Source organism: Gossypium arboreum, chromosome 12 (assembly GCF_025698485.1).
Source record: "Gossypium arboreum isolate Shixiya-1 chromosome 12, ASM2569848v2, whole genome shotgun sequence".
Taxonomy (NCBI): Eukaryota; Viridiplantae; Streptophyta; class Magnoliopsida; order Malvales; family Malvaceae; genus Gossypium; species Gossypium arboreum.
Window position 1 is genome coordinate 91,144,484 of NC_069081.1, and position 24,019 is coordinate 91,168,502.

Sequence of the window (24,019 nt, forward strand, 5' to 3'; positions counted from 1 at the left end):
CATAAAATTATGGCTTAAGTCAATATTTAGTTTTTTTTTTCCCACTTTGATACCTAAATTATTATTTTTGTCTTTGTTTAGCTTAGAAGAAAAAGATCGCCAAAAAAAACAACATGACATGTAACATATTCTTATAGGGCAATATTAATTTTGAATTCAAGTACCAAAACAAAACAAAAAAATATTTGGCAAAGAGAACTCTCTAATTCCTCTTAATTTTGAAATTGACCCTCCTCAGAAAAATAAAAGCAATTTAATCATTATCAATTTTGAAAGCAAGCAACTAAGAACAATTAATTATGATGTTAATGTCTCCATCAATTGTATATAGTTTTATTGGTATAATAACAAATTTAGTCATTTATATCTACATATTTTGTCATTTTGACTTCGATTCTAAAAAAAATTAAAAAATTTGGCCTCAAGATTTATACATTTACACAAATGTTGCCGACTAAATTTATTAAATTAGGAGCAAATTTGACAAAATGTGTAAACTTTGATATCTAAATTTGTTATTATGTCAATCAAAATTTGAGCAAATTGATAGAAAACAACAACATCGTAATTAATTGTCCTTAGTTGCTTACTTTCGAAATTGACAAAGATTAATTTGCTCTAAATTTTTTAAGAAGAGCCACTTTACTCAATTTTGAAATTGAGATGAACTAGAGAGATTTTTTACCAAAAATATTTACATACCAAAATAAGAACATTATATAATTTAAGATCCAAATTATGTATGTGAAGAATGGACCAGACTCTTCCCTTCATAATTTTCAATTACAATGTTGTTTTTCATAATAAAAATTTGCATCGGTGAAAGTAATTAGTTTGGGTTAAATTTAGAATCAAATCAAATAAAATTTCTAAATAAAAATATTTTTATTAATATTATTTTATCCGTTCATAATATTAAAATTCGAAAATTTACTCAATTAAATTTCTTATAAAGAAAAAGAAAAGTGGAGGAGCCACCATCATCATGCCAACATTCGAAATAAAACTTCTTGGTTCTTTTTTTTTTCCCACTTTAACTTTGATCATGTGCTCAACAGCTAATTACCAAATTTATAGATAAGGGTCTTGGCTATTGATGAATTTTTTAAAATCCTTTAAAACATTATGAGATTATAAGTAATATCATAGTAAAAGTATAGTTTAATCCTTTAAAAATAATAAATTTTAAATTAATCGTTTTAAAAATTATAAAAAATAAGCTTATAATGATAGAATTATACTTTCATCTCCTTTAAAATAAAATTTCGACTTTGTCACTAGATAACAAATTGATTAATTGAACTAAAAAATATAATATAATCTCTATTTTATGGTTCATGAAGATTAATTATTTTAAAATTCGTGATTATCTCTATCAACAGTGTTATCTAAAGGCAAATAAAAAAGGGAGCACTAGGAGCTTTGCCTCCCAAATGAAATCACTTTTAGTTCTTTTACAAATGATGAAATTAGAAGTTTATATGTGGTAAAATTATACTTTGATCCCTGAATATGAAAATATTTCTATTTAGTCTCTTTAAAAATAATAAAATCATAAATTAATACATGACAAAATTACGCTTATATCTTTTAAAATTTTATAATTCAATTCGATATCTCTAAAACAATTCTATATTCGATGATGTTATCTTTAGAGTTCAATCATAATTTTCTCTTTAAGTAAAACGTATCTTATCGTTACACTTTTTTTTATTATAGTTTTCACATATTAGCCATAACAATTTTCGAGTAAGCTACAACATTGGTCACTTAATTATATATAAATTTTATTTTGATCATTAAACTATGAAAATTACAATTTAATCATTAAAGATTTTAAGATTGTTTTTTTAGTCATTCATCTCTTAACTTTTAATAGAATGGTGATGTGGCGCTAAATAAGATAAATTTAATCCACCTAAATATGCAATGTGTATTTTATAATATCCACATAATTTCCTTGTTAAATGAAACGATGCGTTTTACACCAATAAAAGCCATCTCTTCAGCTTCTTTCCCCTTTACCCTCTACTGCTCTCTTCAAAATTAATTGAAAAATTAAACTAAACCCAGACACCTACAAATTTCAAGCCACTGTACCCCCATCACAAGTTAATCTAAAACTTTGACCCATAATAATTTTCACCTAAATTCTTCAAATCCAAACTTTGTTTCAAAGTTATTTTGTGCCTAAGTAGTCGAGAACACAAGAAGGAAAATGTAAGTTGTGATATAACAATTATTACTGTAAGAGTGCGTGCATTTATTTCTAAATTCGAAAATCCTGCATAAAATAGTGAAAGATTGATAGAAGAACAAGAAAGTCTTAAGACAAAAAAAAAACTTAAATGGAAGTTTATAATATAAGTCTAAAAAATGATTTGGTGTTATTTTTTTTAGCTTCACTGTAAATGTATTTCTTTTTCGATTACTTTACAAATTTTCTATTTATGAGCATTAATGGAGTTAAAATGATACTCCCTCTCTCTTAGAGTCAAAAGCAAAGAACTTGAAGATGAAGATTACTTATTACATTCAATATTAAAGTAACTGATATCTCCAGGTTAGGTTAGCAATGAAATTTTTGAAGGTTAAGTCAAATGGTTTAAGAGTTATAATTCGGTATAGCTGTGAATAATATAGAGGTTGGATTTGAAGAGTTTACTAAGGGTCAAAGTTTCAGATTGACTTGTGGTAGGGGAATGGTGGCCTGAAATTCGGGTATGTCAGATCGTGGGCTTAGTTTAACTTTCTGATCAGCTTTGAAGAGAAGAGGTAGAGGGTGAAGGAGAAAGAAGCCGAATAGATGATTTTTTTTTCATGCAGCTATGTTTCATTTAACAAGGAAACTATGTGAAAATTATAAAATCCACATGGTATAATTATGTTGATTAAATTTATCTTAGGCAATGCCACACCACCATTCCGTTAAGAATCAACAGATGAGTGACTAAAAAATAATTTTAAAAATTTTAGTGACTAAATTATAATTTTTTATAATTTAGTGATGAAAATAAAAAACTTAGATATACTTGAGTGACTAATACTATAATTTACGCTAATTTATTTAAAATCCAAACATCAACAAGTGGAAAACAGCCAAACTACAATGATTCCCCTACAATTTTTTTCTTACACTCAAATTCAACAAAGATATTTTTGTTTTTTCTTTTTTACCCTCTAAAAAAACCAGCATAGAAATAAAAAAAAAGGCGGGGAAAGAGTTTTTTCCCTTACCAAAACCATAGGGGTAAAAATAGAAAAAAAACTGCCATTTTTTAAGTGCATCCATTGGGCTTAAATCTGATCCTAGAACCCATAAATCATAAGCAACTAGAAAACCTTGTTGCTGGATATTTCCAATTATGGATAAACCACTCATAGTACTGGCGAAAGCAAAGCAAAATGTCCCACTGCTATCGACCGGAATTAAATAGTTCGTTGCCGGTAATGACACGTCAGCTCCTCTAAAATGTAACACCATTGTCGGTACTTTAACTGAAGTCCGGATTACCAGTCCAGGCTAAATTCAGACCTCAAATCGGATTACCTGTCCGGGCTAAATCCGTAATGCATATATATTCTTCGGGAGGCTCGATCATCCAAAGGAACACCCATCCGAGTTAGATCCTTTTCATAATTAAGATCAACGGATTACCTGTCCGGGCTAAATCCTTACTGCAACACATGCAAGATCTCAATTCACATGTCAAGCATGGTTTATCCATCGAATTCTCTTTTTAACTTCAACCGAGACAATTTTTTTTAACATATCATTATCAAGGATGCATTTCATGGAATTTCATGCCATCAATAAATGCAATCATCATGCATTCTTTAATCATATAATTAACACATTATGAGTTTACTTTAAGTTATCCGAACTTACCTGGCATTCATTTCGGTGCTGTGTTTTAGTTATTCTGAAAACTTTCGTTTTCCTCAATCGACCTCCGGAATTTGTTCCTCGAGGTCTATAACAACAAAATTAAATCATTAACTCTCCATATTATACATTTCAAGTCTAAATTCCACCCCCAGTCCAAATGACCATTTTGCCCCTAACCTTTTACATTTTTACGATTTAGTCCCTAGGCTCGTATAATGAAACACATGCAATTTCTACCTTACCCAAGCCTAGCTGAACACTTCTCCCTCTTATGGCAGCCCACATTTTCCATTATTTTCTCATTTCTACCACACATTTTACAACTTTTGCAAAAGGTCCCTTTAAGGGTTTTTCATGAAAATCACCTAGGAAAATATGTTTAACACACATCCAACTTTCATATTCCTCCATAATCCATCAAAATACAAGTAACTCATGTATGGGTAAATTTTTAAATATAAACCCTAGCATGAAATATTGGTAGAAATTGAGTGATTAAGCTACCGGGATTTCAAAAATACAAAGAACATTAAAAACGGGGCTTGGGAGCAGTTACTATTGAGCTTGAAAAGCTTGGAAACGCTAGCTATGGAGGGCTTGAGAGTTTCGGCTGGTACAAGGGAGAAAATGGCTGATTTTTGGTTCATTTTTTCCATTTTATTTCATTAAAATGTCAAATGACCAAAATGCCTTTAAGCCATTTCTTTAAAATTTCATCCATGCAAGCCCATTTTTGTCCAAAAACTTAAAAATTGGGAAAATTTCTCTCCAATACCTTCTAATTTATAATCTAAAGCAATTTCATACAAATTGCTTCTAGAATCCAAGTTTTGCAATTTATTCAATTTAGTCCCTAATTTCCAATTGGACACCTTACTCAAAGAATTTCTTCATGAAACTTTAAAACATGCATATTCTCATATACTAGGCCTCATAATAGTCATAAAATAAATATTTTGATATCGGATTTATGGTCCCAAAACCACTATTCTGACTAGGCCATATTTCAGGATGTTACATCAATAAATCAAACCGTTTATTAAAAAGAACCATCGTACGAGGTGACACTATCATACCTCATCAAAAAGGATTGGTGGTGACTCCCACTTTCGTTTTTGTTTTCAAAATCAAAGTCGACCCCCAAAAAATGGTTTTGACAACAAGCTTTACACATAATTGTAAGAACATGACACATCCTTCTTATGTTGATTCTTTGTGAGTTTAGAGGCACATGCAGCTTGACCCCATTATGTTCCGAGCTTTGTGATATGCGATACCAACAACACATAGATGCAACGTTATCTCTAAGATATTTAATTGATAGGTTCATTATACTAAACATTTCTAAGACATTGTCTAAAGTTTTATCTTAATCGTTAATTTAAACATTAAATGTAACTTAAATATGATTATATAAATTAAATTGTAAATACGTTTGTGTTTATTGTATGAATGACTTAAATATGATGTGTTAAAAATATAGATAGTGTCAATAGAATTTAGAAACACTTTTACCTTTTTTTTTCTTTTTACATACCAAATTAATTCAAGTTATATATGTAATAAATATACATAGTTTACAGTTTGATTCATGTGTTTAAAGATGTATACCATATTTAAACTAAGGCTAAAAGATAGAGAAATTGAAAATCAATTCAAACTGATGTATTTAGTTGAGTTTTGGAAAAAAAAAGTTAACTATGGTTGCCCAAAACAAATTGAATTCTATTTTTAAAATTTGTATTATTTTATGATGAAAATAAATATTTTATATTTAAAATTATCAAAAGTATTTAATTTTATATAATTTATTTACTTGAAAAACTATATTTTTATAAATATTTATAAAAATACTTTGAAACTTCGAATAATGTTTAAAACCCATAAAACAAAGCCTATTTTGTTAAAACAAGTCCAAAAACTTAAAACCCAAAATTAATATGAAAAATCGGAGGCTGACCTAGTAAAACCAGCTGTGAATATAGGTCATCGAGCTGTTAGGAGTTGCAATATTAAATCAACTAACTCAAATTATCATAGGCTGCAATCTTAATTTAGCTAGCCTTAGTAAAATCAGTTGTGAACGTAGTTCAGCGAGCTGTTAGGAGTTGCGATATTAAACCAACTAACTCTAATAATCGGAGGTTGCGATCTTAAATCAGCTAGCCTTAGTAAAATTAGTTGTGAACGTAGGCCAATAAGCTGTTAGGAGTTGCGATCTTAAATCAACTAGCTCATAAAATTGGAAACTGCGATATTAACTCATCTAGCCTTAATAAAATTAGTTGTGAGAATCGAATGAAATTAAATCAAATTATCATAGACGATTTCAATCACATTGAACCAGATTCATCTCAAATTTGAACTGATATTTAATATCCAATTATTGATAAGAGAAACCAATTTATTTTATATTGATAATTTAAAAACTCAATTAAAATGTTATTAATTTACATGGTAATTAACTCTTAATGAAAAGAAAGAAATAAAAATATGTCATGTACATTTAATGATGGGTTCATAGAATTAGTCAACAAAAAGTTTCTTGGTGGGTTCTATGATTGAGGGTACTATATATGATCCAATCCGTCAATCATTTATTGCTATTTCTTTTCATATGAATATTTGAACATATATATGAAAAATATCACCATGCCCTTAATTGATATAGATAAAGATTAAAATATTTTGGTCTCACTTCCAACACACATGTTCTTGTTGCATTAATAAAGAAAATGGTAATGTTTACACAAACTCGTGTTCTCCATTTCCTAGTTTCATCTTTTGATTCCACAACCCCATAATTAATGGATTCTCCAATTACCATTGATGAGTGCAGATAATTAGCAAAAGTTATAAACATCCATGATTGCTATCAAGAAAGAGTGCTCTAATTAATAATAAGCAAAAGGAGGTTCAAGTTAGATATTTTATTTTGGAATGGTTATGTTAAAATAGTTTAGATTTAAGAGGAGAAATTAGTTATTTTTATAAAATAACTTAAATGTCACGAATACGAATTAAAATTTAAGTAATTTTATTTTTTAATTTTCAATATTGACCATTAGATCGATTTAGACATAAATTATGTTCTTCTACTTGTCGATGGATACTAATCCACTGTACCAATCATCAAATCGCCGCTTGAAGGTTGTTAATTAGACTTTAAGAAAAAAGAAACACTTAGCAGAACAAAGACTTGAATAAAACTTTTGAACAGTTGAAAGACTTAAATGAAAGCTTTCAAATAATTCAATGACTATTTTATAATTTTTGAAGTTGAATGACCAAAACATAAATTTATTAATAATTTAGTGACTTGACTATAAATTACTATTAAGGTGAAGTTAGATATTTGTTTTAGAATGGTTGAGAGGAAACTAAAAATATTAGATTGAGAGTAGAGTTAATTTTTATGTTAAAATAACTTAATTTTAATTATTAATTTTAGGAGGTTCCAGTATATATATATATATAATAAAAGGCTAAAAGAGATTAGATTATATAATTAAAATATATTATACCATTTAGCAAAGGGTCAAGGTTTTGCCTACCCTACCCCAGTTACATCCCTAAATGAAAGAGAAATACAACAACAATAACAACATTATAAGTGTTTTTAAAAGGTATTGTGGAAAAATATTTTTAAGAAGTACTTTTTGAAAAGTTTGGTTTAAAATTTAAGAGTTTAACATTTCTATAAAAAGTACTTTTGAGAAATAAAATGTTCATTTTAGACGTAGTATTATCAAGTAACAAATATGTATTTAAATAATATTTAAATTAGTTAATATTATTATATTTTAGTAAGAATATAAAAATAATTTATTATAACTTGTTAATATTTTAATATATGAAATATGAATTTTAAATATTTTAAGCAATAAATATTAATTATTTATAAAATTTAATTAGAATATATAAATTATATTTTAAATAATTAAATATAACCATTAAATATTTGTAATTAGATATTAACCCATTTTATTATTTTAAAAATATTTTTATTTTAATTAATGATTTTAATACATTTGTAATTAAGTCCCAAAAAAGAGAGGAAAGTATCATGTTGTTGAAGGCGAAAAAGTAATTAAATATCAAAAGTTTTTGGTAGAGGAAAAGTTAAAATTTTAACTTCTCTTTTTTAAAATACTTTTCAAAAGTGTTTTGAAAAGTTAAAATTTCAACAAAAAACAATTTGTTTAGTGTAACTTTTCTTCTAAAAATATTTTTTTAAGCAATAATAAACAAGCTATTCGTGTGTAAGATTAAAACATTTTGTATCGACTAAACCACAAGTGAAATATATTTAAAGTTTAAAATTAAATTATGATTCATGAAGCAATTGATACTTTACTGTGTCCTTAAACCTTAAAATTTCTAATTGAATAAATTCATTTCAATTAAGTATTATTAGTTTACTTTAAATGCAATGATGTCGAAAATTAAATTGAACCGACTGGTTGAATTGATGGCATAAAAACCACTTATAGATCAAAATGTTTGTGCATCAATAAAAAAAGAAAGAAAGAAATCAGGGCAAAATCAGCAATTGAGCCATTTAAATTGTTTTATAATTTTTAAAAATGTTTTTATATTATTATGATTTTTAATGGTTTATTTAATTATTATTGAATAGACAATTAGATTAAGAACCGTGGTCTAACAATTCAATCACTAATTTAATTTTTAAAACATGGGTTAAATGTTAGTCTAGGTCATTGTTAGAATAAGAAAATAACCTAAATGGAATGATACTTCACATTAATAATTGGTTAAAATATGATCTAAGTCTATGTACTCTTTGCACATTTGAAATTTAGTTTACATACTTTTATTCTTAAGAATTCAACTCTCTTTACTTTTCAAATTTAAAAATTCTAACCTAATTATTAAATACAGTTAAAATTCTTTTATTAAATTCACTTATGTGACATTTTAACATTAAAAAACCCATTTTTAATATAAAAGTAGATAGGCTAAGTTCCAAATATACGAAGACGCAAAAACTTAGAGCAAAAATTAACCTTAATAATTCAATCGAAATGTTTTGAAGCTTAGAAACCAATTTAGAAATAATCCTATAATTTAGTGACATCCAAAATAATTAACCCAATAAAGACTATATAAATATTAAAAACAATTATTGATTATGTTAATTATTAATAATTATGTACAAGTTGTAATTTGATCAATTAATTAAGTAAAACTTATATAATTAACATATAATAACAACTAAATTTTATTATTCTTTGAATATTACCAAATTTATTTAAATTTTTTCTAAAACATTACATGGTCCACCAAGCGCGGCTTAGCCATAGCCATTAACGGCTCGGCTTTGGGCATAGTCATCCCATAAACTTCTATTGTATTTATATCTTCGGGCCTCATACCATTCGGGGGAGCCCAATCAAAGCAATGAAAGAGCCGAGCCAAAGCCATGAGCACCAGCGTCACTCCAAGTGGTGCGCCGGGGCATTTCCTTTTCCCGGCACTGAAAGGCAGGATTTTAAAATCGGCTCCGTGGCTGATCTCGACTCGAGCGCCATCAGCCAGCCAATGCCTCTCGGGCCTGAACGATTCAACGTCATCCCATAATTTAGTGTTTCGGCCCAACCCATGGGTGTTGATAAAGACACGTGTCTTAGCCGGGATGTAAAAGTCGTTGATGGTGGTTGCCTGAAGGGACTCGTGTGGGATTAAAAACGGTCCGGCAGGGTGCATGCGGAATGTTTCACGTACTACGCAGCGTAGGTAGTTAAGGTGAGGTAGATCGGATTCGTTGACCATTCGGTTAGGACCCACGACTGAATCAAGCTCATCTTGGATTTTGCAGAGGACATGTGGATGCTTTATTACTTCCGCCATTGCCCATTCGTTGGTCACAGCCGATGTATCTGTTGCCGCAGCTATCATATCCTAAAAGAAACAAAATTGTAAAATTAGAGCTAAAATAAAAGGTCTAATGTAGTTTAGTTCCTCAATATGATGAAATTTATGATTTAATTCTAAACTTTTATTTTATGTAATTTGATCTTATATTTTTATACTATTATTAGTAGGTTTAAATTGATATTGAAAATAGTTGCTTGGAATATGTATTTGTATTTCAATTTGATTTACATATTTTAAATATAGTTTTAGATTTGAGTTATCATTTAATTTGGATACAATATTGACACTTTCATAATTCAATTCAAACGTTTTGAAGTTAAAAAGATTAATTTAGTACTTGAATTATAGTTTAAGGATGTATGATGCAATTAACCCTAAATTCTAATTCTTTTAATTTGGAATATAGAATTGTAAAAGAATAAATGAAAGAGGATGATGGAACCTGAATTAGAGCTTTGATATCAGTATCATCCATATGAGGCTTTCCATCTTCACCAGGTAATGACAATAAAACATCAACAAAATCCATTTCTTCACCATAATCACCATCCTTTCCATATTCTTTGTTTTTCAATTCCCTTGCCCTCCTATGTTCTTCAATGATCCTTTTATGGAAATCATCCACTCTTTTCTCTACTTCCCTCATCCTTTTCTCACATCCATAAGGATCCACCCACCTCCAAATGGGCAAATAATCCCCCAAATAGATCACACCTAAGAGCCAAAACAATTCATGTGTTATGTGCATGAACTCCATGGCTTCACTTGGGCCGGCAGATACGGCCCCGAAATATTGCCTCCCTAGTAACATCCTAGTCACGTTGTTCATTGAAAACGCACCCAATACTTCCCTTAGGTTTACGAGCTGCCCGTTCTGGGCTCGGGCCGTTACATCTCGCACCAAATGTTGAGCTTCGTCGGCTCGGTGTTTTGCGAATGATTCAAGCCTTTTTGTTGTTAGTAAATGCTCCATACATATTCTTCTCATACGTTTCCAATGCGGGCCTAAGGGAGCCAAGGCAACATCGCCACACCCATAGGCAAGGTGGACGGCAGCTAGGGTTCGTGGCCTAGAAGCAAAGACTTCGTCTTGGCGAAGAAGTATTTCACGTATGATATCTGGGTCATTCGTGGTGATGGCATCTACCTTACCGAGCCGGAGGTAAACTAGTGGACCGTATTTGTCACATAAGGAAGCTAAGTCCCTATGTGGGAGTGAGCTTAATTGAAGAAGATTGCCAACTATAGGCCACCTTGGTGGACCTGGAGGAAGTTTTCTAGTCTTAAACAACGATTTCCGGTCGAACCGCCATCGCCATAAGGCGTTTACAACAAGAGCTCCGACCAGAAGGGCCAAAGCAAAGGTGAATAATTCCATGTTATCAAGGGAAAAAATATGGGTTTCTATGGTATCATATAAATAACAAAAGATATGCACCAAAAAAAATATAGTTTAATGTTGAGTTCCACATTCTTGACATGCCGAAGCTTGTGATAGCAAGGCCCTGCTAGGTTGGTGAAGGGTGATATATGTTATGATCCGTTGTGTTCTCTTACCACAAAGAAAATGGTATTTGCATGTAGTTAATAATGCATTTGATTTTCAATTTTTATTTACAATTTACCATTTAATTTTATAATTTGTTGATACGAAATTCTGGTTTAAAAAAAAGTTCATATATTAGTGTGAAGAATTTAAGAGCAAGATGCTGGATGGTGCTAAAGATATTTTCATCGATATTTTTTTTGAAAAATAGAAAAAAATGTATTAATAGTGATGAATACCAGTACATACACATTGTTGCCGCATTAACAGGCCAAGAAACACTAAGCAGCCGAAAACATGACAACATCAAGACAAAACTGAATAACATTACATAACATTAGCACCATATGATAACATTCGCATTTGTTCTCAGTAATGGAATGGCTGATGCTATTACTACTAACAGGTGAGGAGTCCTGTGTTTTTCTATCTTATTTCACTCTTACTCTTATGTATTTACTGTTTTGAGGGGTGATGATTTGAGTTCTATTTTTCAACAATTTGTTTGTTTGTGTAAGAGTTGGATGTTTCACGCCAAGAGTGCTCTACTTTGAATGGTTATTCTGTAGTTTTTGTAATATATTTATGGGAGAGGTTGGCATTTATCAACGTCTTTCTCTTATTAATAAATTCCTATCGACTGAGCGAAAAAAAATTATTACCTTAATGGTGTTCTAATTTATAATGTTATTAGTAGGTCCAAATGATAATATTAGTAGTTAACTTTATTGAAATAATTGCAAAACTTTTTTTTCTGAACTAATGTTTAACATTTGGTTAAATAAATTACATGAAAGTTAAAAATAATTCTGATAATATTTTTGAAAGTTATTATTTATATCCATTCCATATATTGTAAATCAAAATCAAATAAATTGGTTCAACTAATTAAATAAAAATTTAATAAATTGAATTTTTGTGATTGAATCGATTAAATTAAAAATTAATTTATTAATTTTTATTAACTTTGGAAGCTGTTTTCAGATTGTGAATACTAAACTCTAAAATTCATTTTCTTTATTGATTTAGTTACTAGAATAAACAAATTATTTGCACCCAAAACAATCCCATTTAGAAAAGCTAAACTGTCGTACGATACAAATACTTCTCCTACATGAGTATTATATTTCAATAAGGGTCCAATTCTATCATTAGAGTTTACTAGAAAACCACCATCCCTGACACAATTAAAATATAATTTATTCTTTTGATATATAAAAAAACACTAATTATCTAATTACGCTATATATCAATTTTAATAGAAAGAAAATTCTAAAGAAATTAAAGGTAAGCAAATAATAGAATGGAAATCAGAGTTGAAATAATTCCGATAATATATTTGAAAGTTAATATTTATATCATTCCATAAATTGTAAATTAAAATTAAATCAATTGGTTCAACGGTTAAATAAAAAAGTAATGAGTTTGATTTTGCGGTTCAACCGTTAAATCAGAAACTAACTCATCTAATTCCTGTTAACTTTTAAAGGTATGCCAAATTTGACTAAATCACAGATCTAGTGTAGCGTAGCTTATTTTCTCTTATGTACGAGGCACGAAGATGTGATTTCCCAATTAGGCAAATAAAAATAATAAAAAAATTCTAACATAAAATTTCTCAAAAATAAAATTAGAATAATATATTTATCAAGTATAATAAATATGATATAAAAATAAACAAAAATTATTAAAAAGTTGTAAAAAAATTTTAATTAGGCATTTAAGATGCCTACATATGACTTCAACACAGATCTTATATATAATTTCCCCAATATTCCTTAACTTCACTTATCGAGTTAAAAGTGGGTGCACCATTTCCATCCAAGATTTTCAAAACCTTGCCTTCTTCACTAAACTTCATTCCAATTGGATCAGTAGCACCGTTTTCAATTGTTCCTAATCTTCCGTTGTTTAAGACTACCCAAAATTCACCATTTTTATTCATCTTTATATTATCCCTGAATATGTTGGGAGCTACTTTTAAATCATACATATTAAACAATATTATTTTTTATTGATTCATTCACTACAACAAATGTGTCGAAACCATTTTTTTGAAAACGGGTCGACTTTATATTTTGAAAAGAAAACGAAAATTGGGAGTTGCCACCAATCCTTTTTTATTGAGGTGTGATCGGATCACCTACAAATTTGGTCATTTTATTAAAGTATTTCGATTTACTAAAACAACAATTTTAGTCTACGAAAATCGAGAAAACGGGTTCGGGAGTCAGTTACGTACAAGGAAGGATTAGCACCCTCGTAACGCCCAAAATTGGTACCTAATTGATTAATTAATGTCTTAATGTCGAAATTTAAAAACTTGAAAAGAATTAAAAATACGATCCTCTCTTTTTTAATGTTGATTTTTTTTACGAATAATTTGTTTGCGTGAATCAAAACGGATGTTAAAGACCTTTTTGTCGCGAAGTAATAATGTAACACCCCGAATTTGGGCCTAGAAGTATTGGGCCTTAAGTGGGGGTCCGTAAGGAGGTTGTATATAGGTATTTAATTGTGCAATGAAATGACACAATTAAATGTCCGCTGGTGGTTAATGGCCCGAGAAGTGTTAGAAATCTTGGGTTCAAACTTGGGCTTTAGCAAAAATTTTGGTATTAAGTGAAAAAAAACCTGGTTGCTTGGATGAGGGTTTTTAAATTATTGTGTTAAATAAATGACACAAGGAAGCTTGTAGTCTAGTGGTTGTGGCGTCATTAAGGTTGTATGGGAGCCTGGGTTCAAGCCTTGGCTCTTGCAATTTATTTTGTTTTTTTTTAAAGGGAACCTAGACTTTGGCCTTTAGACCTTATAATTAATTGGGGATAAAATATGACACAAAAAGCCTTGTGGCTTAGTGGCAAGTAGCGTGTGGAGCATTTAAGGGAGGCATAGGTTGAATCCCATGGCAAGCAAAGAGCATTTATTTTGCTAACGGGGCGGCAAGAGTTGGTGTTGAATTTAAACTTTAATGTTGGAGGATCCCACATCGGAAGCTAACATAAGAGTGGATCTGGTTGGCTTTAAATAGAAAGAACCATGAGGAGAGTAGAGGTACCTTTCTTGGTCGATCCCTTTCATTGTATGGCGTGCTCGTTTGGGTTGGGCGTTAAGAGTGCTCGGGCGTGGATTAACTCCAGTCTCCTATCAGGTGGTGGTTATCGTAGGTGATTGATTATGGAAACATTTCAACTTCAACCCGTAACAGTTGGATTCACAACAGATATGGGGTAGGAAGGTATTTGGAACGTTCTTCAACGAGTAGATCTCTTGTGAGGATTAAAGGCTACCGATCGAGGAGTGTGTGAAAAGCTTGGATCATCGGAGTGACTAAATCTAGTCATCAACTTCGGCAAAGGACAAATCGCATAGGAGATCTCGTCAAGGAATATCGCAAATCAGGTGTGTAACGAACCCTTTTTCATAGCTTAAAGCGATAAAATGCGAAAGGTCAAATGCCAAATTCGGCATTTCGAGGACTTATGAGCAAGCTGAACGCTCACTAGTTAGTTAGAATCGATGAGACGGTGATCGAGAACGATGGAAACGGTAAGAATGTGATTTTGGCGTTCTTGGTAAGTTGGGCCTCGAGGGGTCAAGTGGGGCCCATTGGGCTTTCGGGGCCATTTGGGAAAAGAATTGGTAGAAAAGAAATCATTATATGGCATGATAAGACTGTTAAAACCGTTATGGAATATAGGCTAAATGGGCCTAGATGACGAAATTGGCTAAGTAGGGCCCATTAGGGTTTTAGGCCCAATAACTCGATTTCGCTAAAATGGGCCGAATCACTGTTTGCACCCATGGATTGTTAGTAATCGTTAATGAACATGGAAACCCTAATTTTGGTAAAATTATGAGATTACCCTTATACCATGAAAATGACCGTTTTGCCCTAGGTAAAATGACCATTATACCCCTAGGGTTTATGTATCATTTTAATACATGGGATTTTGATAAATATGGTATGTATGAGATGCACATGACATGTATGATATGCACATGATATGTATGATATGCACATGATGTAATCATAACGCATTGGGTTGGGTTTTTATATGGATGGAGGAAGTGAAAAGGGCTTATGCCCCGTTATCAAAAGGGCTTATGCCCTGATTATCAAAAGGGCTTATGCCCCGATTATAAAAGGGCTTATGCCCTGTTATTGAAAGGGCTTTTGCCCTGATTATTAAAAGAGGCTAGGCCTCCAAGATATGATAAAGCAATTATCTTTGCCAAGGGAGAGTTTGGCGGGGTGGGTCGAGTTAATCCCACATGGTGTGTTGGTTGGTACGGGTGGAGAGTAGCGGATGGTGGGTTGAGTAGTCTCCCCAAATGGGTTGCATTCTTTCATTGAAATTATATGTGACATTGAAATGGGCCTAAGGGCCATACTGATTTCTGATAAAGGCTTGACCAAGAATATGAAATATGAAAAGGCTTGACCAGGTGTTATGGGATATGAAATGATTTATGAAAAGGGCTATGGCCCAAGATATGTTGAGATTGGATTTGGGCTTAGACCCAACAGTCATTGTTGTTTCGGCTCTGAAAGGGGCTTGTTGCACACTGAGTTTCCAAACTCACCCCCTTTCCTTAACCTTGCAGTGAGCCTTGATGTGGGGACTTGGGGAGAGGATTCAGAGTGGCCACGGTGATCATCTTTGGGCTTTTAAATAAGTGTTGGTTTTCATTTAATTTCCTTTAATTATTATTTATTTTTGGGTTGTAATAAGGCCAATTTTAACTTTCCTTTTATTTCTTTTCTAATTATTTTAATTTTAATAACTTTAAAAAATTGGTTAATAATTATTCAAATGGGCTAGACTTAGGACGTGTTTTCAAAATGATACTTGTTTTCAAAATATCTCAACACCACGATTAATCGATTTATCAAAGACGCCCACTTAAACAAATTTAAACTCGATATAACAAAGTGTGGCTATGGTTGTGGGCATGTCTAGAATTGGATCCAATTAAAGAGCTTGGTACTTAGCGACCTTCATGGCTCACCTCCTCTGTCTCGGATACCTACACGGTGCCCACTTCCATACACTTTGTTAACTCAATAAAATGTATGGTTTTAAAACACTAAAACGGAACGTGGGTTTTCAACTCCAATGTGGCACGTCAGATTCGGCCATAACGTCTGGGCCGGGTTTGGGGTGTTACAAATTAAATGTTACGTCCATTAAGTTAGGACGTAACATTTTAAAACTTTGAGAATAAGCTTGTCTTTTGATTTTCAAAATTCATGCGTTTTAATTTCAAAAGGTTATTCGGTCATTTGGGTCAAACGAAGAAAATCAAAACCCAACACGTTAGGGCACAATCTCTAGAATCTCCAAACACAGAATATTGCCTTTATTATAAAATATCATGTTTTTTAATAATTTAAAAAAATATTTGGCTATCTAGGTTTAACGAGAAAATCGAAACCCCATAAGTTAGGGTACTTTTTCTCGAATCTCCCAAATATCAGACAATGCTCCTTTTTTAAAAATTTCCCTTGTTTATGAGTTCAGGGCAAACTTAACGAGGTTTTTAAAAGATACACGTTTAAAAATGTTATGATAAAAATAACGTGATTACAAAATAAAATGAGATGGGGCAATTATAATGAAGCATGGAATAAATGGATTATAGCAATAAACACGTAACATGTAGCATTTTAAAAATGATAATCAAATAAAGACAAAGTAAAAATCATGAAGCAATTTAAAATAGGTAACATAAGAAAACAATTTAAAATAATAATATACACATGACAGCTTAAAGCAAATAATAGATAAACAATTTAAGAATAGTATACAATAGAACTATTTAAAATAGATACTATATGAATCATTTTAAGGCAAAATAAAATGATGTCGATAGTAATAGGAATAATAATAATAATATATTAATGATAACGATAATAGAAAATAATAATAAAATATGTTAACAAGGATAATAATAATACAAAAATGAAGAATTATAATGCATTAATAAAATCAAGAATAATAATAACAACAATAATACAAATAATAATACATAAAAATGGTAATAATAATAATAATGGTAATAATAACTTTAAAAATAAAATAGTAAAATGACTAAAAAAGACTAAAAAAGTAAAATAGTTTTAAAATTGTATCAAGGTATATAAGTAGATAGATAGTAAAAATAAGATATAAATATGTATATATAACTTTAGGTAAACAAATATATATATATATATATATATATATATATATATATATAATTATGACAACAACAGTACTACGAAAACTAGTTAATTTAGTAATAATAATAAAACAAATAAATTAATACAAAAAGAAAGTATAATGAGAAAAATTCGGGGCAAATAAATAAAAGGAAAGGGGGGGATTGGTCTGAACACGCGAATGACATATAGGGGTTAAAAGGAAAATTTTCCTTCTTCCTCCAAAATGGCGTCGTTCATATAAGGACCGAATTGAAAAAAAGTTAAAATTAAAAGACAGAAATTAAAAAAAAAAGGAAAAGACTGGATTAAAACATAATAGAAATGCGGAAAGACCGCGCGTGCAATTATCCCAATTAGCAGAAACACGCGGATCCCTTTGTGAAGCGGGTCGGATCTCGGGTCGCCATGCCAAACGACGCCGTTTTGGCGCTAAAACACCCTAAGTGAAACGACGTCGTTTTGCTTAGGTTATAAAAGCTAATTTTTGACCCAAAAAAAAAAAACTCATTCAGCTTTCATTTTGAAAAAAATTTCAGAAGCCCTCTCACTCTCTCTCTCGTGCTCCCTGGTCCGATCAAGGACCACCGCGTCGGCCACCGTGCCTCTGCTGTGGGTGGTGGTCCGAGTCGCATAAAAATGGGTTTTTTAACCCCTTTTTGAAACCCTTTGAAGGCCAAGCCCCCAAAACTAAGAGATGGCTCTCAACCCCTTTTGGGGTTCGATTTCGACGATGGAGAAGGGTCCCTCCTGCGTCGCGACCACGGGGAATCCGGTAATCCTCTCCCTCTTCCTTTTTTATTTGAAATAGATTTGAAACAAAAAATATGAAAAAGATCAAAAAGAAAAAAAGAAAAGAGAAGCAAATCCAAAATCAACCCCTTTTTTTTTTTTTTTTTGCTTTTGATTGCTCGATATCCGTCTCTGTTAAAATTACATTTCTTTTGTCTCTGGCTATATAGCCTAAATTGATACATGCTTTTTGCTTTTGTTTGTTGGCTTCTCTGCTGCCCTCTTCGTACTGCTTCTGTTTTTTCTTCTTGCTATGTTTGTAGGTGTCAGGAGAGTCAAAGCGATGGGACGGGCCGTCGAGCCTCGAGCGTTGGAGGCACTAACAATGCACATGGAAGAGTAAGAGGAGCGGCGCCTAAGCTTTCAGAAACCCTAGGGTTTCTTCCGAGAGTGTTAAACATTTTGGGCCATAATTTGGTCCTCATTTTGGGCTTATGGATTAGGGTCAAATTGTAAATGGACTAGAATATTTGGATTCTTTTTTATTTTTGTTTTTTTTATTTGTTTGGTTTGTTTGTTGTTTAGTGGGCTCGGGCAAATTTGGGCATTTACAAAATGAATTGTTTGCACTCAAACCAAACCCATAAGGAAAAGCTAAACGCCATACAAAACATATAGGTCTCTTGTATAAGGATTATATTTCAATAGCCGTCCATTTTTATCACTAGAACTTATAAGAAAGTTAGCATCCCTGCACAATTAAAGAATTCGTTATGAAAAATTTCTATATAAATTATTTATATATAAATTCCCCTATTAATTATTTATATGTAAACCCCCTTAAATAGAATCAATGATTAATGATAATTTAGAACCAAAAAAAGATGTACCTTCTTTGGAAAAGAATGCTACTATTAGTAAAATAAATCATTCTAGTGCTTGTATCGATGTCTAAGCCATTCGTAAATTTGAATGGAACTCCTTCTGCAAATATAGCCAATCTTATAGCCGTTCCACCTATAGTCTAACAACTAAAAGACCAAAATAGGCATCTACTACATACAAAAGACATGTTTGAGTATCGAACTTCAAGCCCAATGGTCTTCCACATATCAGTTTAATGTCTGGATCTCTTATGCCATCACACAATTTCCTTTCCCCATTCTAAAGGAAAAACCAAAAGTTAAAAACCTTTAGATGAAAAACTAATTTATAACTATAAAATAAAACAACAAAAAGGAATAAGATAAAAAAAATGAGTAAGATGTGAATGTACCTAAATGGTGAAGGGATGGAAAATTCTTACCAACCAAATTTCGGCTTCCATTTTAATCTTCTTCTGTTGGATAAACCGACATATGGTTCTTCATCTTTACAATCAAAGACAATACTTTCCGATCCAGCAACGCGATTAACATCGATTTGACTATAATTTTTTTAAAGAATACCGCCATTACCATCGATAACTTTTGTAAGATTGATATTAATATAATTTTCAAACGCTAAATCACCGTCACCATTAGATGATGAGATGGAAACAAAGAAAAATAAAACAACAATGTTAGAGGAAACAATTTTTTTCATCATGGTTGATTGTGACAGCAAATTCTATGAAACTAATGTATGATCTAATGATTGTGGAATTATATGTAGTTATAATATTGATGTGGGAGAAATAAAATTGAATTTCAATTCAAATCAATTTCGAAATTCGTGTTGTTATTCAAATTCTATGAAACCTATCATCAAAACCCTTTTTTGAGATCGACTTTTTATTTTAAAGACGAAAATGGAGTCGCCACCAATCCTTTTTATTAGGTGTTGTTGTAGGCTAATTTTGGGCCCTTCTACAAAATACCCACAACCCAATAAACCCAAATATTTAAACCACTGACCCACAAAACCCAATACACAGAAGCCCAAACCCCTTACAAACCCAAAACCCAAAACCCCAAAACCCTAATCAGCCGAACCACTCGCCGTTGCCCCATGTGCGCGATCACTCAGCCCCCACGCGAGCTGCCAGACCACTTCCTCCTCTGCCCGAGACTTGGCACTGCCCATACCGTCTGACACTCCCACCATCAACACCGGCCATACCCTGCAAAACAAAGGGGACACGCAAACATCAAGTTGTAGAGAAATAAGACAGTGCACGAATGGCTATAAAGAGCCAAAAACACAACATTGTAAGGGGGGATTTTGCGATGAATAAAAAGGAGTTTATTTTTGCATCAATATTAGTAGATTGAATACAAGAAATATTCAAAATACACATACAATCAGTGACTCTAACTTCAAATCAGAGATTGAGAAAACAAAAAACGATAAGGCCTAAGGTAAATTTTTCATTTTCTTTACTGTTTTGTTTCTTTTTTTTTTACACATAAATATTTAAAAACATTATAAATATAAATATATTATTAAGTAAAAAAAAAAGAAAAAATCTAAAATTTTACCTCCTCCGGCCACCGTGCACGGTGGTCGTCCGGTGACCGGTCCGTGGCCGGTGCTCTCCCCTCTTTTCTTCTCTCCTTTTTTTTCTTTCTCCCTTTCCCAAATGAAATTTTTTAAATTTTTTTATCTTTTATAGGGGACCAAAACGCACCGTTTTGGTCCCCCCTTAATGTAGAAAATGACGCCGTTTTGAGTATGGGTCGGGTCGACCAACCCGCTCCGACAGGATCCGCGTGTTTTTTAAAGCGGAAGGGCTATTTGCGCAATCAGCCCTTCCGCATTTTCATATTTTGCAATCAAGTTATTTTGTTTATAAATTAGCCCTGAAATCTATTACGCTTTGCGATCTAGTCCTCCTTTCAACGACGCCGTTTCAAATGTTCGGGTAAATTGCTTATTTAACCCTCTGCAGTTACACGCGCCTTCAAATTGATCCTTTTATTTATCTTTTTGCTTTAAAATTCGCCCACAACTCTGTTTTTATTTAATTTTGGTCCTTTTTTTGTGTTTTTTTGTTGTTTATTCTTATTTTCTTATTAAATATTCTTATTATTTATATAATATTAGTACTATTACTATTACTATTGTTCTTCTTCTTCTTCTTCTTATTATTATTATTATTATTATTATTATTATTATTATTATTATTATTATTATTATGTATTAGTTTATGTTTTATTATACAATTATATATTTATAATACGTATATATATACTTAATATAGTTGTATATGCCTAAGTATTATTACCTTTTTATATGTATATATTACCTAAATGTTTTAGTATTATGTATATTCTTCATATGTCGTATATATGTGTTCTTAATATACTATACTTTATATGTATCATATATTTTTAATGTCGTATTATTATGTTTTACTATTATATATTTTCATATTATATTATATACATATACTTTTATATATTACTATGTGTATATTTTGATATTATCAGTTATATATTTCTTATGTATCTCCATGTATGTATTTGATATTGTCCCATGCGTATGTTTATGTAGTCTTATTAATATTATTTATGTTATTAGCATTTTAAATATGTATCATATATGTTCATCGTTATATATTATGTATGTATATATATTTTCAATATTATTAGTCATATTTATATATATATATATATATATATATATATATATTATTCCATGTACATATTTCTTACTCTTATGTATATATATATATCCTTAGTACCACATTACATATATATTGTGTATATACTTGTTTTCTTACCCTATTATATTCATTGTTAATACATTTTTTTTATATATGTATACATACCCTTTTTGTAATAGTATTTTTACACATATATGTATATATTTTATTTTATTGTTGCTAGTTATGTACTTTTTTTACTATCTTATACGTACTTCAAACATTATACGTATAGTATATTTCTAACACTACTACTATTTATATAAATATTTTACGTATATACTCTTAATTATCTTCGTATGTGTATTCATTGTATTCTTATTACGTTCTCGTATTCAATGCTAACATTGCATTTGATCTTGCATGCACGGTTATTATTTTCTAATATTATTGTTATGTTTGTTATTTGTTTCAAATATATCAAGCCGTTTCATTTGCTTATTTTCATTTCGTATCAATTATGTCTTGCATTCCCTTGAAAATTACGTTCCGATTTTCTAATTAATTTCAATAGTCAAGGCAATATATCGATTTAACATTAAGTCATCAAGTTCATCGCTATGTTGGGTGAACGTCAATTGACTCGTGTTAAAGCGATATACCCTTCTCAAAAAACGGAATAAACTAAAATTTCTCGTTTTTAATCGGATCATGACTAAATTTTACATTGAACCCGTATTTTGAAAATCAAGACAACTTTGTGTTTATGAGATACCAATTTTGGGCGTCGCGAGGTGCTAATACCTTCCTCGCACGTAATGCACTCCGAGCCCTATTTTTTCTCCGGATTTCGACGTGAGACTGAACTTAGCCTTCTTTTGTTTTAAAATAGATCTAATAGGTGTCCGATCACACCTATAAAAAGGATCGGTGGCGACTCCTTTTTATTTCAAAATCGAATTTCAGTTTTCAAACTTTTTCACTAGATCGCCACAATTAGCGACCCCAAACTAAAACTTCTACGTCGCTACAGGTGTGATCAGATCACCTCGTAATTTGATCATTTTAATAAAAGTTTAGATTTACTAAAATAATGATTTCTGGTCTACAAAATCCAAGGAATGGGTTCGAGAGTCAATTACGCATAAAGAATTATTAGCACCCTCGTAACGCCCAAAATTGGTACCTAGTTGATTAATTGATGTCTTAGTGTCGAGAATTAAAAATTTGAAGAGAATTTAAAACACAATCCCTCTTTGCATAATGTTATTTGATTAAGATATCACTCAACTAAATTAAATTTTATGGAAAAGGGCCTTATTTCGAATTAATCGAGAAAGAAATATCATACCTCGTAAGTTAGGACACGATCCCTTAAATTCTTGAAAACCAGAATAATCGCCATTTGATTGTTACCTAAATCTTCCTTTTTTTTTTGTTATTTTAAGTAGGTTATTCGATTACTTCAGTTCTAGGAAGATGCCATACTCCGTAAGTTAGGAGCACAACTTCCTCAAATCCCAAAAATAACGAACATTGCCTCGGTTCTAAATGTTTTCCATACGTTAGATAAAATGAATGTGACTTTTAAAACGATATTCATTTAGTTTATTTGAGCGTAGTGTAAAAATGGATAAATATATTTTAACAAGATGACATGGCGATTGGCAAAATGAAGTAACATAGTCGCGAGTAAAAATGATGATATTAACATGATAGATGAATAAATAAAATAAAATAAAATAAAAATGCTATGCTAGTGAGTAATAATAATGCAAATATAATGGAAGTAACAACACCAATTTATGGTAATAACAGCAATATTGTGTCATGATTACTACCATAATAATAATAATAATAATAATAATAATAATAATAATAATAATAATAATAATAATAAAAAAGGGATAAAATAAAAGGCATAATAATAATAAAAATAACAAGGATTTTGAATGTTAAAATAAAAGATATAGTAAATAAAGAGGCAACATTAAATAAATGAGGATTAAATTGAAATTTAAATCACATTTAAGGTATGTATTGCAAAAAAGAAATAAATAAGTGGGTAAATAAATAAAAAAGGAAATAAAAGGCTAAATCGAAAATATAACAAAATTTAAAGTCTAAATCATAAAGAAAAGGACATAAAAGGATTAAATTAAAATAGGATATAATATATAAGGG

The 24,019-nt window shown here is 30.8% G+C and overlaps 1 protein-coding gene across 1 annotated transcript; it reads right to left on the reverse strand.

The window, feature by feature from the left end:
- Positions 1-9,025: 9,025 nt before the first annotated feature.
- On the reverse strand, positions 9,026-11,170 carry LOC108477801 (cytochrome P450 703A2). The gene is made up of 2 exons (XM_017780293.2): positions 10,230-11,170; positions 9,026-9,811 (listed from the first exon to the last, which is right to left on the reverse strand). The coding sequence occupies exons 1-2, from the start codon at positions 11,163-11,165 to the stop codon at positions 9,173-9,175; spliced, it is 1,575 nt and encodes a 524-aa protein (XP_017635782.1). The 5' UTR covers positions 11,166-11,170; the 3' UTR covers positions 9,026-9,172.
- Between the last annotated feature and the right edge of the window lie 12,849 nt (positions 11,171-24,019).